Below are 15,924 nucleotides of genomic sequence, written 5' to 3' on the forward strand. Positions count from 1 at the left end.
TAAATCTAACCGAAGAAATCTAAAGTTTAGCATCAAAATCCTCAAGCTCGCTGAGGTCAACAACGGAACGAGGCCCAGTGCTGACAGTCAGGCGAGCCTTGAAGTCCATAACGTTCGTGATGTAGGTTGGGCTCGCGGCTTTGGTGCCGTTGTTGAGAGCCTTTTCTTCGGAGCCTTCCTTGGGCTCAGCGGCTTTAGCACCAGCCTGAGCCTTCAAGTGGATTGCAAGCTTGCCTCGAGTAGAAGAGGCAGGGTCGATCTTCTCCTTGTAGAAGCCGAGGACATCCGCCTTGGTCAGGGCGCGGACACGAGCAGCGTCGGTCTCGTGCTGCAGGAAGTCATATTCTTCAGAACTGATGTGAGTCCAGAAGCGGGAGGTCTCAGAGCTAAGGTTCTTGAGCTTCTCGAGTCTCTTGTTAATGACGCTGCGCTTGTGACCCTCGAAATCGTCCTCCGACATCGCCTCCAGAGTCTTTCCGAAGCTGCTCAAGAAGGAGTCGATACGAGATTCCAGGTACTCCGCAGTGCGCTCGCTCTGAATGATCACGCGGTAGCCAATGGTGGTGGCTGAGTAGCGTGCGCCGCTCCAGACAACGTATCCGAGCTGCTCCTTGCTTCGGAGCTGATCGAAAGCAGGCTCATCCGTCATCTGGGCGAAAAGGAGGAGCTTCGAGCGCAGGACCTCGTCAACGATGCTTCCAAGGAAGAGGTAGTACTCGATACAGTGGTTGACGTTGGCCGGATCCTTAAGGGCCCGTTCGTAGACGAAGTTGGATCCCGGCGGGATGATAACGTTGCGCCTGACATGCCACTGGGACTGAGGCAAATTCCGGCTGTTCAGTATCGACTCCACACTGTCAGTCACTCGCAGCGCATCCTCCTTATAGATATTACCATGAGCCAAAACCTCGATATGGTTCTGGCGCAGGATTTGAGGAAAGAAAGCTTTAACATCCTCGATCTCAACGTGCTCAAGCTCGGCAGCGTATTGCTCATTGAGCCAACTTCGCTCCGCAGTCAGGTACCGAGTGTACTCTCCGACCTGGTAATACGGCTGCTGGTACTCGGCGTTCTTATAGAGCCGAGTCATCGCCTCCTTGATGATCCGGAAGCGGTCAGGGTTAATCACAAGGTCACGCATGCTTGTGAACACCTTCTCCAAAAGCACAGCCATCTTGTCGTTGTATCCACCAACGCACACCTCAATTCCAAAAAGGCTGGCGGACAGGTTGTAATCCAGACCAGCGAGCTCCGCGTCGTACGAGTACTCAACCAAGGCATCTCTAACGAGCTCAGTGTACAGCTTCGACTTTACAAGGTTAGCAGGTGTAGCCCACACCAGAGGGTTGCGCAGGGTGACGAAGACGGTGGCCTTAGGGACCCAGAATCGATCGTCCTTCTTGTACCAGAGACGGACATGGTCGTCGTGGCGGATGAGCTTGGGTGTCTTCGCGGGCTCAGGCACCTCCTTCTTCTCTACTGAAAGCCGGGTAGGAACAAACTCATTCTTATGCGGCATGTGCAACTCCGGCAGCCGAGTTTCCGGGGTAGTCTTCAGCGCCTTTTGAATACCGTCCATAAATTCTTTGGGAACATCTTCGACCTTGTACTCGGTTCCGTACCACTTCTCCTTGGTGTTCCAGTCACCCGGGTAGTTTTGCGCAACAACGATCAACTTGAAATTGTCCTCGCGGAGGTAGGAAAAGGCCTTCTTGATTGCCTCTGCGTCGAACTTTCTGAGAAGAGATCCGCTAAGTAGCCACTCCCGAGGCAACGGTTTCTGCATGACGCTGCTCAGGCGGCTAGTGAACCGGCTGGCGGGGGACTTCTGCTTGAACTTGAAATCTACCTCCGCCAAGTTCTTCATTTCCTCAAAGATCCATTCCTCCGGCTCGCGTTCCTTAATCATCGCAATGTATTCGAAGATCACCTTGACCACCTGCTGGTACTGCTGCAATCCTTCCTGCGTCAAACGGACGGAAACTGTGAAGAACGCGGCTCCGGGGCAAACAGGCATAACGCCAGCCGACAGCTCGTTCGCCCATCCCTTACCTTTGATATAAGCCAGGATACTACCGGGACCTTCATGGCCGATGAGATGGCTAATGTACCGGCTCGGCTGCGACTCATACAGCTTCTCCTCGTCCAGGAACGGGAAGTAGATATCAACCGAGCGCGTATCCATCACGGGCTTAGCAAAGATCTGTTTACTCATGTCGTTTGGCAGCCAGATAGGAATGCCATCCCACCGATTCTGCGGCAGGTCTTTATTACTGACACCAGCAAATAGCTCCGACACCCACTTCTCCAGCTCATCCAACGACTCGCGGCCTAGCACCACCAACTTCATTCTATTGGCGGAGTAGTGCTTCTCGTAGAACTTCATAAACTCATTACGGATCTCAACACCGCGTTTCTGCGGCTCCTCCTTTAATGTTTGAAGGTTTCCGGTCGAGAAGTGGTTATAGGGGTGGTCGGGATTGGAAAGCGACTTGTTTAGCTGCATCAAGCGCCACACGTCACTCTGGAGGTTCTTCTTGTTCTCTGAGTCTACCGCCCGCATCTCGCGGTCAAGTGTGTTTTCTAAGAAAAGCGGCGAGATAAAGAACTGCGCGAAGCGATCGAGAGCACCATACAGGGGCGACCTCCCATCGGTTTTGGGCTCTGCCGTGCCATTTGTAGTTCCGTTGGGAGTGGCTTGGCCGCTCGATTCCCCAGATGTACCTGTAGCAGACACCTCAAAAAAGTAGTTGGTCTCGGTGCCGGCGGTATAGGCGTTCGATGATCCGGAGTGAGAAGCTAGGTACTGGTTGTATGCGTTCTCTACGGGGTACTAGGAAGATATTAGAGAAGCCGTACGACGCAAGAAGTATGGGTAAATCATACCTTTTCAGTTCCCATGAATAGCATGTGCTCCAACCCGTGGGCAAGGCCCTGCAAATCCTCCGGATCGCTGAAGCTTCCCACGTTGACGTCCATCGCCGCAGCAGCCTTATCCGTCTCTGCATCGTGAACTAACAGAGCCTCCAGTTTATTGGGCAGCTGTATGACTCTGTAGGAGCGGTCATCCAGAGAAGGCTTCTCCAGCCCCTCCGTCAGGCGCTCAGCTGTTCTCATCGTCATTTTCCTCGTAGTTGTGTAGGCCTGAAGAGGAGAAATCCGGATGAAGGGGTAATCTCGCCGAAGGAGGGACGGCGAACGAAAACCAGGCGCGTGTGATCGTGTGGACGCGGAATGCAAGTGAGGGGCAGCCGGCACAAAAACAGACCCTATAGGAGCAAGGCGCGTGCGTTGATAAGCTGGGGATGGATGTGAGGGAAGCAGGTGTTTGTTCCACAAGCACAGGCGGCGGGCTGCAGGCTCAGAGTACCTTGGTGACAGCATGCAGTGGAAGCTGGCGCGGAGGGAGTAACTGGCGGTATTCAACCTGGAAGGTTGTCCGGGCGATCAGTAACAGCTAGCGAGCGACTAGTGACGAACGCTGGAGCAATCGATGGTTGGGAATTGGGCGAAAATGGGAACTTGGCGGGATGGAAGGATAAAGGGAGCGAGTGAGCCTGAGATGGCGTGCAGCTGCAGCTGGACACGCCACACGGCCGTAGAATGAGGACGGGGAGCACAGAAGAAGCAAAAGCCGCAATAGAGCCTCCAATGGTATGGAATAGTGGAATGCACCTCGTTAATTATAGCTTGCAGGATCAATGGTCAGTCGATTCAGGAATCTGAGCACGGCATGTGGATGTTCTCATCGGCATCATCGGCGGGGCGGTGAAGCTATACCCTCGGACAAGACATCCTCACCTGCTCCCGCCAACATGAAGCCAAAATGGACCTTTTGTAAAGACTCATTGGTTATTCGGGTAATATCGCTGAACCCGAGATCCCTGAAAAGCGCGAGGCTGGGGTTGGGCCTGGTCTAGTCTGGGGCTTGGGCTGCAGGGCAAGAGCCTCAAGGGTCAGAGGGCCCTATAAGAAGACAACGAGGACGAGGCTGAGGCTGAACGAAGAAGGTCTCATTCGATACCTTATACTCATATAGGCGTGACCTAACCTATGGGCATTGCAGATCAGATCATACTGCAGCTAGTTATTCCGAAGTCGTGCCACCATTCTAAATAGTCTGCCCACCACTAGTAATTCGTTCTTGATAGGCTTTGGCTTCCTATGATAAAGTGACTTAGAACATTAGTATAATCCATGGGTAGCTATGGGATATTCGAAGAGTCTTTATCACAGAAAAGAAAACGTCTCTCATATTTCTGGGAATCTTATATACTTCATCGTCATCCTTGTATGTAGTTTCGTCATCTCCGAATAACAAGAAACATCAAAACAAATGACACGCAACATAATAAGCAGGAAATCTCTCCAACGCTCAGCCCAACCAGAACAATCCCGAGCTAACCTAAGCAGGGCACCCATCAGCACAAAGCGTCAAAGTCTGATCCGAAGTCGGCTCGCAAGTCTTCGTCTGGCTCCCAGCAGGCTGAGTCCCATCGGGCCAACAGATAGTCGGACAGGCATCATTCTCCGCGGTAACAGTAAGCACTTGGTCCTGGAAGTCCGTGCCAAAGATGGTCGACAGATCGTACCACACCTGGTTGGGGTCCAGCGTGTACGCAAAATTCAGCTGCGGGCTGCCGTTGTAGAGCCCATCGCTCTGGCGGGTGATCTTAAGAGCAATCCCACCAGTCGTGGCGTCGCGGTGGAACTGCTCGCTGAAGGTCTCTCCGGGATTAACCTTGTGCACGGCGCTGACAGAGCTACCGACGCTCCAGAGGTAGAAGGGGGCTGCGCAGTTGTTGTGGACTTTGGCGTTGCCGACGGCGCTGGCGAGTGGCGCTAGGGCGCTGAGGGTCAGGGCAGCGAGGCTGGTGAAGTGCATTTTTGGATTTTCGATAGTAATGGTTCTAAATGGAAAGATAGAGTTGGGAGGGTGATGATGCTGAAAGAGTGTTGTGGATGTTCTGGTCGAGGGAGTACAGCATGTTTATATACCTTTTCACTGCGCAGGATAGTTCCATTTCCGTGGAAGTTTCGGTCCACGGACCCTGCCCTTTTTCATCATAGTCTACCTTGTGGTTGAACCTGGACCATCTTGGTTGGGTCCTTAGCGATGACCAAGTTGCACCTCCGACTACACCCTCAAGTAGTGCTAAGACTCCGCGGCGATGTAGTCTGACGTAGTAAGAAACCACTGAGAGACGAGCTAAGACCGTACATTGACCATGCTTTGGAGTATGCAAGCAATACCCTTGCGAGAAACAGTCACGCCCGTGGGCTTGTAGTAAGACAGTTACATTGGAGCAAAGTAACCAGAAGTACAGCAGCCTGATCAGAGACAAGTCAGCCTGAATCAAGATTTGTAGGCTGTGAACTGTACAAAGACCAATCGCGTTGCATCCTCCTCTTGAACAGATGGAGAGTCCAGAAACTAGCCTCGCAGATGTCTTAAATGCTGTTCAGTAACACGAACGGGTCTTGCGGGTCACCCCTGGTTCTTCCGAAAGTTCTCGTATGTGACGAATGCGAAGTCCTCCAAGGGATCCATGGTGGCTCGCCTTGGACTCATTTTGTCTCAGCCGTCATTTGACGTGAAGAAGAAATAGATGAAAATGGATGGAAAATTCGAAAATGAGGTCAGACCACGCGGGGATGGTGTCGTCCCCGCGCCTAGGGACAAGTGGAGCTTGCTGCATGCAGCCTGCCAAAGTGTGGGGGAGCTAATTTAGTCTCTCAGAATCAGATGCTGGTTATATTGCGCTCTTATGAATACAAGAAGATGCTCTTTCGCCATGTTTCACTCTATGCGCTGATCATTGAAGCCATTTCCGCTGCTCCCGATAATGCGCGAGTTCAGAAAAGACACCTTTCCATCCTTCAAATAATCCAAATCCCAAAATAGAAGAAGATAGGAGGTATTTCCTGACCTACTGATCATGCTGCTTTGGGAGCGGCCTTTGTAAGTGACCGCCTCACGGGCTTCTCTTCCTCCGTTTCCTCGCTGTCAAGCTGAACGCGGCCTTCAATCCATTCGAATACCTCGTTCTTATGATGCATCAGCATCTCACTGAGCCCCTCTTTCGGCGACTGGATGAGTTTTCCATAGCGTTTGGTTGCCTTACGCTCACTTCTCCAGAGGCCATGCGCGTGAGAGACAAACACGAGCGAATTCTGCATCGAGTCAGCATTCTATTGGTGATGAATGTGCATAGAATAACACTTACATCTCTATACCATTTGGACAACCAGGTCTGAGTATGCGAAGCCACCGCACGAACTGGGTCCTTGGCTACGAATGAAATGACACCATTAACCTGCTTGTGAAGAGAGTCTGCTCGCGTATTAGCTTTGCCTGCACTGGTCTGCGCCACAACAACCACCTACCTCTGTTGATTAGCAGATTGGCAACTCCGTAGAACGCATTGCCAATTCCAACGAGGAATATCCCAGTCGCTTCATTAGGGCTGGAGTTCTATGTCAGTTTTGAAATTGAAAATTGGAGTTCAGGTCTTACTCGATGTAATTGTCCCACAAATACCCGGCCAGTTCTTCTGTTGCTGTCGGTCGGTTCTCGTCTTCCTCCTCGAACCTGCTTGATGACTAGCCCTCGGTCAGAATCGACAACTCACAGCTCCTTACCCTCGACTAAACTCACCGGTTCCGTCGTGACATGTTTGGGAATATTTACGTCGATCACAGCGTACCCTTTGTTAACTGCCCATTGAACATAGTCCTTCATGACATCAGCCTTATTCCAGTCAGCTTAGGCGCCGCAGGGCAAGGTAGCATATACTCACAAGCCAGCAGTTGTGTACCTCCAGGTTGTTGGTGACTGGATGCGGTAATCCCATAATCTCTGGCCTATTTACTATTAGCATAAGAAATTGTCACGACGGGAAGGAGCACTCACGGGTCATGAAAGATAACTATGAGCGGCGTGGCTTGATTGTAGTTCGGGCTTCGACGGGTTAGTTGACATTAAAAGGCGGAGTTCCCGCTGTCTACACGTACCTTGCCAAAACCTGATTCTCAAATGATTTTGAGATGGCAGTTCGGTAGATGTAAAGAGAAGTCAGTTTGAAATTATCATAAAGCTGCTTGGCTTGATAAGCTCGAATGACGTCTACAGCCCGGTTAGTTTCCGTACTAAAATTCATATGCTTTCAACCTACCATGGAGTCTATCAGTCCAGAGCCCTTCGTTTTTTATCGCTTTGGGAAACATGCACCCCCAGTGCGCGGACTGGGTCGACATGACTCGCCGTACGGTAGAGATCGCCGATTCTGAAGGAGAAGTGGAGGTAAGTCGATCGGGCGGATTTCCCATGAGTGTTTTCGTGACAGCCAGGGCAGACTTCGAGATTGATCTGAAGTTATAACCACCCTGTATTCTGGGATCAGCCCGAGACGAACAGGAAGATCGGAATGCAAACGAACCTCCAAACAGACCGCAACCTTGCCTTGAGCCAATGTCATCAACATATGTGTCATATGAGCGTAGCACGCTGGTGTGACAAAGCATCCTCCAAGCGTATCTCCCGCAGCGGCGTCAAAACCAGAAGCAACTGTAGACATGTTAATTCACAGTCCAGGGGTCCAGAAGCAAATTTCATACTGATAACCAGATCAGGGTCAAACTCTTGGGCAATTGGCATGACGACCTGCTGGAACGCATAGATATAATCTCCATCACCCATTCCTTGACTAGGCCAGGGTATGTTGACGTTCCTAGACAACCCATCAGCATGAAATCATAGACAACCGGTAAAATCGATGCGATTGACTCACTTTCCGACACCCGCTCCTTCTCCACAGAAATCCAAATCGCCATCTCTCTCTCCAGGATAAAAGCTTCCATTTTGGTAAACGTGGAGTGAAATGTACAGAACGTTGGGGTCATCATAGAAAGCCTTCTGGATTCCGTTTCCTATAACATGTAAGTAACGCTGCCTTTGTTGTTCGCGAAAGTCAGATTTCATTTATTACCATGATGGACATCCCTGCAAAAGTTAGTGGCTCCTCAGAACATCTAACCAAGGGTCTGACATACCAATCAAGGATCATGATTTTCCTACATTGTGATCCGAGCCGTTGCTGGCAGACACGGGCCGCGACAGAGACATTATTGAATAGACAGAACCCCATGGTCTTGTCGTGTTCAGCATGGTGCCCGGGAGGTCGAATAACAGCAATCGCATTCTTCACTTTGCGGGTCGCAACAGCAAGACATGTTTCAATGGCGCCGCCAACAGATAGTAGGGATGAAGCAAATGTGAGGCTATTGAAGTAAATTGAATCTCGGGTATGCTCCAGAGCAATCAGTTCCTCATCAGACATATCTGCAGAGTATGTTAGTTCCAGAGAATTGTCAGCACTGGGTAGAAACCGTACGCCTTGTGCTCTCTACAAATGCATAATGTGCCGCGGTGTGGACTAAAGATATTTCGTGCTCTGTTGCATTGCGAGCATTAATTCGCTTCAGAGGACGTGCGACAAGAGGCCTGGTTGCTTCGGCATCATCAACAAGTCCTGCCCGGCAGAGCTCTTTGTAGATGTAATAGATTCTTCTTGGGTCTTCCGGATGCACGTCTGAAGTTGGCCGAACTTCGCAGTGATAGCGCATCTGAACATCGTAGCAAAGCCCGGAAGGCAATGAAGCAAGTGGAAGCCCAGGCGCGTCCCTCATTTCCTCGGTCTCAGAATACTCGTCATCAAGGCTATCCTGATCTTCAGAGACGGGGTCTGTAGTGTCTGCAGGGGCGGTTGTCTTCAGGCCATTTCTTGGTGATTGCGGTCTCGGTTTGCCTGTTGTGACAGAAATGTCCTGGGGTTGAGCGTCGCTATCTTGAGTCCCATCCAGCTGCATTGGTTGGCTTATGAGTGGTGGCGCCAGATATGGGTCAGATCTCCCATTTAAATGGCCATACGTTGTTTGCTGACCAGTACCGTTGGCTGCGTGAAGATTGGTGGCCCTGGCCTGAAAGCCTGCCTCCCCCATCACGGTGTCCTCATCCTCTACCATTGTCACTGACGGGGGCTTGGGAGCTTTTCTTTGTCTTCCTGACCACGGTCGATATATGCGTCGTACTAACGCGTCATGACCAGTTTAGACAGTAACAATGGTGATATCCTCAATGGGCCCAGGACAGGATATACAAGAAAGCGAATGGAACTTTTGAAAGTACAAAGAGTGGCCCAGTGAGTATCAATCAGTCCAAAGACAGTGCAGGATATGGAACATCAAATACAACAAGCTAGTGGTATGCGATAAAAAAGTGGAACAATTAAGCAAATGGGGGGGTCGAGGGTCTGGATCTAGATAGCTCTAGGTAGGTGTGAAACCGAAATGCCAGAAAATGAGAATTGAAGTCTGGGGACGGAAGCGCCGCGCAAGTCAAGAAAAATAAACTATTCACAGATTAACAGTTCCAGTTCAGCACAGCAAGCTCGAAAGAAGGCTTGCAAGCCAAGGGGCCCAAGAGCGTGCAGGTGTCTGGCGAGGGAGTTTGGTTGATGGAGCTCTTGAGAGAGTTTAGGTCGGGAGACTACAGATGCGTCTTTCACGTGACTTTGTATATCCCGGTCAAAAGGACGAAATGCGCTCAACTATATATACTAGAACTGCAGTTCTGACTTAGGAGCGCTGAGTATACTCCCATAGAGCTATAAAGCTTATTTGGGCATTGGTTAGTTAGGCAAGTTGGTGGATAACCTCGCTGTTGCCGGCACCTGGGCTCCAGCAAGTGCCACTTTCCAGAAGAACAGATATGTTTAAACTACAGGTAAGAATTGACTCATTGAAATGTGATCATGTATTTGTCATTAAATAGTACGTAACAATGGGATTCTATGCCCATATCCACCGCAGCTCCTCATCACTTGGCGACTGCCGAACGTTGGGGTACGGGCATAGTCTGCACAATCCTGCTGAGAACTGGGCGATGTAGTAGACCAATGAGAATCGGTTAGAGAGAGCTCCTGGCCATTGGCTTCCGACCTGTTTCCTATTGGGCGTCGACGCCGGCAATGTAGGCTGGGATGCGCGTTAGCAGAGCAAAAATATACTTACTCTAGCAGAGGGACTTACTGATGAGGTCAACAACACGGCGGGAGTAACCCCACTCGTTGTCGTACCAAGAGACGAGCTTGATGAAGTTGGAGTTGAGGGCAATACCGGCCTTAGCATCGAAGATGGAAGAGCGGGTGTCACCGTTGAGGTCGGTGGAGACAATGTCGTCCTCGGTGTAGCCAAGGATGCCTTGATTATGGATTAGCAGACATAGAGACCACAAGGTAGTAGCCACATACCCTTGAGCTCGTTCTCGGAAGCCTTCTTGACGGCCTCCTTGATCTGGTCGTAGGTAACGGCCTTCTCGGTGCGGACAGTCAGGTCGACAACGGAGACGTTGGAGGTAGGGACACGCATGGCCATGCCGGTAAGCTTGCCGTTGAGCGAAGGGATGACCTTGCCGACAGCCTTGGCGGCACCGGTGGAGGAGGGGATGATGTTGGTAGCAGCGGTACGACCACCACGCCAGTCCTTGGCGGAGGGGCCGTCGACGACCTTCTGGGTGGCAGTGTAGGAGTGGACGGTGGTCATCAGACCCTCAATGATACCGAAGTTGTCGTTGATGACCTTGGCGAGGGGAGCAAGGCAGTTGGTGGTGCAAGAAGCGTTGGAGAGAACCTCGATGTCCTTCTTGTAGGTCTCGTTGTTGACACCCATGACGAACATAGGGGCGTCGGCGGAAGGAGCGGAGATGATGACCTTCTTGGCACCGCCCTTCAAGTGAGCACCAGCCTTCTCCTGGGTGGTGAAGACACCGGTGGACTCGACAATGTACTCAGCACCGTCCTTGCCCCAGGGGATGTTGGCGGGGTCACGCTCGGTGTGGAAGCGGATCTTCTTGCCGTTGACAACGAGACCCTCGTCGTAGGTCTCGATGGTGCCCTTGAACTGACCGTGCTGAGAGTCATACTTGAGCATGTAAGCCTACATTAACAGAGTTGATTAGTTGGGTCATGTTCCATCGCTGATATCTAGATCAGGGCGCATACAGCGTAGTGGGTCTCAATGAAAGGGTCGTTGACAGCAACAACCTCGACATTACCGGCCTCGATGCTAAAAGCATGTTAGGATAGTTGCTCGTTGAGATTGTGTGCCGTCCAGCTTGCTATAGCCCAAATACATGGGTTGCAGGCTGTCCATTTTGATGGATGGTACTCACGCGTTACGGAAGACCTGGAAGTAGTGTTAGCCACGAAGCAGGCCAATAATTGGGCTTCAGCAGCACTTACAATACGTCCAATACGACCGAAGCCGTTGATTCCGACCTGTTAGCAACAAGTTTAGTAAGAATTGACCTGGTGTTGATTCCCGTCTGTCTGAAGGTCGTACCTTGGGAGCCATTGTTTTGTCTGTTTAGAGCGGGGTAGCTGTTAGTCAAGCTGCGATAAAGGAAAGCTCAAGCTTAAGCTGATGGGTCCGCGGGGATGGAGGAAGTCGTAGAACACTTACTTATGGGGAAATGAGAGATTCTTGGATGGGTAGATGGAGATTGGGGATGGGAGGAAGAAGGAGAGAAGAAAAGAAGAGCAGCGGTGGGGAGAGGAGGAAAATATGGCAACAAGAGCTGGACTGACGCAACGACCTTGTCAACCCCCGCCGACACACCGGGCGGACAGACGGGGCAAAGCCACCAGGGACCTCAGCAAATGCGACAGCACAGCACCAGATGGGTCGACTGTCAGCTTGTGTTCCCGGTCTGCGCCGCTGGCCAGCTCCTGAGCAGCCTTTCCGGTTTCATACACCGGGCAAAGCAGGAGAGGCACGATATTTGGGCCTGCTACAGATGCCGGATGAGCCAATTAGGGGGCCTACGTTGCCGGATACGCGCTCTGCCTAGGTACCATCTCGTGAATCTTTTGCCAGCAGATCGGAAGCGAAATTGGTCTTGTACCTAGGTTATGGCATGCTGTCTCGGCGGCCGGTTATCTGCCTCCTGGTTTCACGACCTCGTCTCGCTTACTGCCGGTGAAGAGCTTCATCTTCTCCAATGATGCAATGGAGTCTTCGTCGACGAGGGGCAACACCAGCCTTTCCGCTTTGGGGCGGAGGGGGAGCCCGGATCCGGGCTAACGATCATCCACTGCCCCTCCTTCGAGCCGCCAGCCAGCCTTGTGCTTATTCAGCGCTTCTCAGAACGTCTTCCCGTCTCTCCGCACGCCAGAAACAGTCACCGGCACTGTATCCAAGCTCACGAGCTCATCACAAATTTTACAATTGGTGGGGATGGGGATTTCTAGGCTCCAATTCTGAGTCTTTGGGTCGCTCCAGATCCCGCCGAGTCAACGAATGAGCATGTGCTGGCAAGAGATCCAGGCACCCGGTCAACCATGATCTGGACAAATTTGGGAGTTCGGTATGAGCTCTCCACCATGTTGATAGCGGGATAGCGTTAGCTAGGTATTCAAGTTTTAACAGATCCCGATGAAATACCCAGCCCGCAATCGTTAGTCTATACTTTGATGGCATGTTGCTTCTTAGTTCCGGCGGTAATGATTTGGGCTGCACAAAGGTGATGAAATAAATACTCCGTAGGCCTCCGTCCGGCGTCTTCCGTGATGGCGATAATATCTCGAGATCCTTGCAGTTTGCGTCTGTGGCTTGTGGTGGCGGATCCCCCGTGTGGTGGGATTTCAGGGGAAATGGACAACAATAATCATAACATGTCTGCACATTGACATCCATCAGGGTCATGATATTTGCCAGTGAACTGACAGCAACGTCCGACATGCATTGTGCAGCACGCCCCGCAAACCTAGCTGATGCTAAATAGAGCCTGGTTTCAAACCTGGCCAGAAGCCAAAGCTCGGAATCTACAAGACTGTTTCGGGAGCCGTCACTTGCGCGAAGTCCGATTTATGTTCATTCAATTTTGATAATAAAGCCATAGCGTTTCATGGAAACATATCAAAAAGATCGATAAATTCGCAGAGATCGATGGGCCATATGAACTTCTACTCCTCAAGGTAACATCTCGGCCAGGGAAGCAATCCAACGTGGAGCTACCCCATTCCCCACCGTCTCATCTATAATACAGAGCGAAGAATATCCTCTTGCTACCGCTCCGTCCCCAGAATCTATAGAGCAGTTTACTCCTCCTTAACACCACCCCTCCAGTTCTTCTCAGCGTTCTCGAGAGAGGCCTTATCGGTCTTGGGCTGGCCCTGGCTGAGGAAGCTGCTGGCAGCCTTGAAGGGGCGCTGGAGGTCGCCAGTGGCGGGCTTCCCGAAGACGTGAATCTTGACCAGGTTCGACTCGAAAGCACCCTTGAGGGGAATGATCGACTGAATAAGAAGAGGGTTGGTGTACTTGAAGTACAGGTGCATCACAGCCATCATGCCAACACCCATGAACTGGCTCTTGATGAGCTGACGGAACTGGCCCTTGTCGTAGTCCATGTTAGTGGTCGTAACAGGACGGGGCTCCTCGCCGCTTCCGAGCGGAGCAGGCTCGACGTATTTCAAAGTCGTGAGATCTGTGGGCATTTCGAGTCAGTTAACTGCAGGCGTAGATTCGCGAAGTTAACCGCAAGCGCAAGACATGTACGAACCATTCTTCTTGTTGATTTGAGCTTGTGTGTAGAGATACAGGCTCAGGATGATCACGTTCGACGCGATGTAGAGGCCACGAACGAGGAGCAGAACATCAGGGTCGTCGAAGGGTACCTTCTTGGCCACCTGCATCATCACGACGATGATCGCCAGGTTAGTTCTATATGTTGCATGTTCAGTCAGTCGGAGTTCATCTATGTGGGGATAAAGGCATGGCTTGACGGGCTGTTTCATGCTATTCAACATGATCCGCAGACAGGAATGCGCGGGATTGACCTACACTTGAGGAGACACCATTTTGACGATTCGAATTGAGAGTGACCGAGAGTGAGAATTGAATAGTCGCGGTGCGATGAACCGAAGGGAGAGAGTTGGGACTGAGGACACACGAGCAGAAACTTCCCCAGGCTGTCGCCATCGGCAGTCGGACAACTGTCCTAAGCACGCGAAGAGCACGTGCTATGGAGAACACGCGGAGATAAGAAGATAAGGTTTGCCGCCTTAGGCAGCATAAGACGCTAAGGTCATCGGTTAGCTTATGTAACGGAGCCAGCACACTTCTCGACTCATGCTTGCCTCTACAACTTCTGTGCTGCAACGTTGAGCTCCCCAGAGGCGTCCACTTTGCTGTGTCATGCTACTAGACACCTTAATACAAAGCGCTTTAAGGGCCACGGCCCGTACTGAGGCTTCTCTGTTTTTCTCTTATCTATGGCATGCTCGAAATGCCTGGGTATAACAAGCGACTCGTCCTAGAGGCGGGCGCTGAAAGTCAGCGTCAACTATGAGCTTCTCAACTCAAGTCATCCTCTCAACCGACCTCACTGGCCCTTGTCTGTCTGTCTTTCAATCTTGCGCTTCATCTCGCCTCTCCTCAGCTTTCTGGTGCTCTGCCATTCTTCGTTTCGAGTCATCGCCATGGCTTGGGCTCTGGATCTGAGGTGATTACCAATTCGGGACTAGCGTTGTTCAAGGCTCGATGCCGTCTTTAGCGACCAGGATGCCTCTCACATTTCTGACTCCTTCATCCATCAACAACGCGCGTGCCGTCGGTCTGTCGAATCGCTTCAACGTCCACCATCCCGCTCCATCGATTCAGAACATTGATCGACGCGAAGTTTTATTACCCGCGACCCCGAATCTCGACGCTTTTTAAAAATGCCAGGCGGAAAGGGAAAGTCTATCGGTGGAAAGGCATCCTCCAAGGACTCTGCGGGGAAGGCCCAAAAGTCCCACAGCGCGAAAGCCGGTCTGCAGGTCAGTATAGCACTTGTTGATCTGTCAATTCTTCCGTGTCTGTTTCATCCGATCGCGACTTCTGGAACGTGCGACAATGCAAAGTCTCCAGCTACACCTTTCACCCCCCTCGCGCTCCTTTCGTGAGACGTCAGTGGCTCTTGCCAGCTTCGATTCTATAGCCTGTACTTTGAAGCTCAACTACATCGCGTTCTATCACCGTCGTTAGCGAGCTTCTTAGTTGATGTTATCTCTAACTTACTCATAGTTCCCATGTGGTCGTGTCAAGCGTTTTCTTAAGAATAACACGCAGAACAAGATGCGAGTTGGCGCAAAAGGTATTCGATTTTTTTCGTCTTAAGCATTACCCTGAACCTCACTAACACACTTTTGTTTAGCCGCTGTCTACGTCACTGCTGTCCTTGAATACCTGACCGCTGAAGTGCTGGAACTTGCCGGAAATGCTGCCAAGGATCTCAAAGTCAAGCGTATTACGCCCCGTCACCTGCAGCTCGCTATTCGTGGAGACGAAGAGCTCGACACGCTCATCCGCGCTACCATCGCCTTCGGTGGTGTTTTGCCGCGCATCAACCGTGCCCTGCTGCTCAAGGTGGAACAGAAGAAGAAGAAGGACGCATAAATCTCGCGGATACCCAAACACGGCGTTTAATGATGATTGAATGGAAACACCCCACGTACAGTGATCATGACGACTGAATCCGAGCACTGCAGACCACGCTGGTTTGAGAAGCACTTGCCCTTGCGCCCGCATCTCCTTGTCGCATCCTGCAGTTCGACATGCAGCTGTCTACTCTTGACGTTATCTTGCTCTTGTTACTCGTTTCATCTATCTCCACTTGATGTCTGCTCTGTTCGTCGTTTGTCTCGAGTCACCAAGGGCGCTGTAATGGGAAAAGGGGTATTCTCGGCAGTGGGAACTGTTTGTCCATTTTTGATGTCTTTTTTTCTTGATTCTTACTATAATCTTTGTCATTCTCCTAACCGCTGGTGTTGAGTGCGTTGCGACTATTTCTGGAAAGAAAAAAAGGAAATTCATCAAATCTCGAGG

At 51.2% G+C, this 15,924-nt stretch overlaps 8 protein-coding genes across 8 annotated transcripts; 1 reads left to right on the plus strand and 7 right to left on the minus strand.

Moving 5' to 3' along the window:
• Window positions 1–19: 19 nt before the first annotated feature.
• On the minus strand, window positions 20–3,123 carry BDW74DRAFT_178981 (a-pheromone processing metallopeptidase Ste23; the record flags this gene model as incomplete). Its single annotated transcript, XM_073729329.1, has 2 exons — window positions 20–2,833; window positions 2,887–3,123. 2 exons carry the CDS (start codon window positions 3,121–3,123, stop codon window positions 20–22), a joined length of 3,051 nt encoding a protein of 1,016 aa, XP_073583127.1.
• A 1,282-nt stretch (window positions 3,124–4,405) lies between these two features.
• On the minus strand, window positions 4,406–4,885 carry BDW74DRAFT_178982 (putative BYS1 domain protein; the record flags this gene model as incomplete). Its single annotated transcript, XM_073729330.1, has 1 exon — window positions 4,406–4,885. The coding sequence occupies one exon, from the start codon at window positions 4,883–4,885 to the stop codon at window positions 4,406–4,408; it is 480 nt and encodes a 159-aa protein (XP_073583128.1).
• BDW74DRAFT_30239 (uncharacterized protein) lies at window positions 4,780–5,490 on the minus strand. Its single transcript, XM_073732464.1, has 2 exons — window positions 5,384–5,490; window positions 4,780–5,331 (listed from the first exon to the last, which is right to left on the minus strand). Exons 1-2 carry the CDS (start codon window positions 5,401–5,403, stop codon window positions 4,911–4,913), a joined length of 441 nt encoding a protein of 146 aa, XP_073583129.1. The 5' UTR covers window positions 5,404–5,490; the 3' UTR covers window positions 4,780–4,910.
• A 241-nt stretch (window positions 5,491–5,731) lies between these two features.
• On the minus strand, window positions 5,732–9,500 carry hdaA (histone deacetylase hdaA). The gene is made up of 15 exons (XM_073724733.1): window positions 8,394–9,500; window positions 8,053–8,341; window positions 7,989–8,002; window positions 7,791–7,929; window positions 7,618–7,730; window positions 7,440–7,567; window positions 7,176–7,386; window positions 7,015–7,126; window positions 6,914–6,961; window positions 6,801–6,864; window positions 6,659–6,751; window positions 6,518–6,603; window positions 6,388–6,467; window positions 6,228–6,334; window positions 5,732–6,174 (listed from the first exon to the last, which is right to left on the minus strand). Exons 1-15 carry the CDS (start codon window positions 9,022–9,024, stop codon window positions 5,938–5,940), a joined length of 2,352 nt encoding a protein of 783 aa, XP_073583130.1. The 5' UTR covers window positions 9,025–9,500; the 3' UTR covers window positions 5,732–5,937.
• A 506-nt stretch (window positions 9,501–10,006) lies between these two features.
• gpdA (glyceraldehyde 3-phosphate dehydrogenase GpdA) lies at window positions 10,007–11,412 on the minus strand (the record flags this gene model as incomplete). Its single annotated transcript, XM_073729331.1, has 7 exons — window positions 10,007–10,035; window positions 10,090–10,260; window positions 10,311–10,995; window positions 11,061–11,124; window positions 11,231–11,244; window positions 11,301–11,336; window positions 11,401–11,412. 7 exons carry the CDS (start codon window positions 11,410–11,412, stop codon window positions 10,007–10,009), a joined length of 1,011 nt encoding a protein of 336 aa, XP_073583131.1.
• Window positions 11,413–12,122: 710 nt separating this feature from the next.
• BDW74DRAFT_30280 (uncharacterized protein) lies at window positions 12,123–12,883 on the minus strand. The gene has a single exon (XM_073732465.1). The coding sequence runs from the start codon at window positions 12,796–12,798 to the stop codon at window positions 12,280–12,282; it is 519 nt and encodes a 172-aa protein (XP_073583132.1). The 5' UTR covers window positions 12,799–12,883; the 3' UTR covers window positions 12,123–12,279.
• Window positions 12,884–13,157: 274 nt separating this feature from the next.
• BDW74DRAFT_178985 (PHO88 family protein) lies at window positions 13,158–13,916 on the minus strand (the record flags this gene model as incomplete). Its single annotated transcript, XM_073729332.1, has 3 exons — window positions 13,158–13,543; window positions 13,619–13,779; window positions 13,900–13,916. 3 exons carry the CDS (start codon window positions 13,914–13,916, stop codon window positions 13,158–13,160), a joined length of 564 nt encoding a protein of 187 aa, XP_073583133.1.
• A 749-nt stretch (window positions 13,917–14,665) lies between these two features.
• Window positions 14,666–15,791, plus strand: htz1 (histone H2AZ). The gene is made up of 3 exons (XM_073732466.1): window positions 14,666–14,876; window positions 15,124–15,193; window positions 15,254–15,791. Exons 1-3 carry the CDS (start codon window positions 14,778–14,780, stop codon window positions 15,493–15,495), a joined length of 411 nt encoding a protein of 136 aa, XP_073583134.1. The 5' UTR covers window positions 14,666–14,777; the 3' UTR covers window positions 15,496–15,791.
• The last annotated feature ends 133 nt before the right edge of the window (window positions 15,792–15,924 follow it).

This window comes from Aspergillus multicolor (assembly GCF_047715735.1).
Source record: "Aspergillus multicolor strain CBS 133.54 unplaced genomic scaffold BDW74scaffold_15, whole genome shotgun sequence".
NCBI classification, from domain to species: Eukaryota; Fungi; Ascomycota; class Eurotiomycetes; order Eurotiales; family Aspergillaceae; genus Aspergillus; species Aspergillus multicolor.

Bases quoted from the DNA above. Each gene is read 5' to 3' on its own strand.
- BDW74DRAFT_30239 (XM_073732464.1), bottom strand. From the start codon at position 5,403: ATGCAACGCGATTGGTCTTT. The intron at 5,332-5,383 runs GTACAGTTCACA...GTCTCTGATCAG, and splicing joins ATGCAACGCGATTGGTCTTT to GCTGCTGTACTTCTGGTTAC.
- htz1 (XM_073732466.1), top strand. From the start codon at position 14,778: ATGCCAGGCGGAAAGGGAAAGTCTATCGGTGGAAAGGCATCCTCCAAG. The intron at 14,877-15,123 runs GTCAGTATAGCA...ACTTACTCATAG, and splicing joins GCGCGAAAGCCGGTCTGCAG to TTCCCATGTGGTCGTGTCAA. The intron at 15,194-15,253 runs GTATTCGATTTT...ACTTTTGTTTAG, and splicing joins GATGCGAGTTGGCGCAAAAG to CCGCTGTCTACGTCACTGCT.
- BDW74DRAFT_30280 (XM_073732465.1), bottom strand. From the start codon at position 12,798: ATGTCGGACGTTGCTGTCAGTTCACTGGCAAATATCATGACCCTGATG.
- hdaA (XM_073724733.1), bottom strand. From the start codon at position 9,024: ATGGTAGAGGATGAGGACACCGTGATGGGGGAGGCAGGCTTTCAGGCC. The intron at 7,387-7,439 runs GTTCGTTTGCAT...CCCAGAATACAG, and splicing joins AGGTTGCGGTCTGTTTGGAG to GGTGGTTATAACTTCAGATC. The intron at 6,865-6,913 runs GTGAGTGCTCCT...AATAGTAAATAG, and splicing joins ATAGTTATCTTTCATGACCC to GCCAGAGATTATGGGATTAC.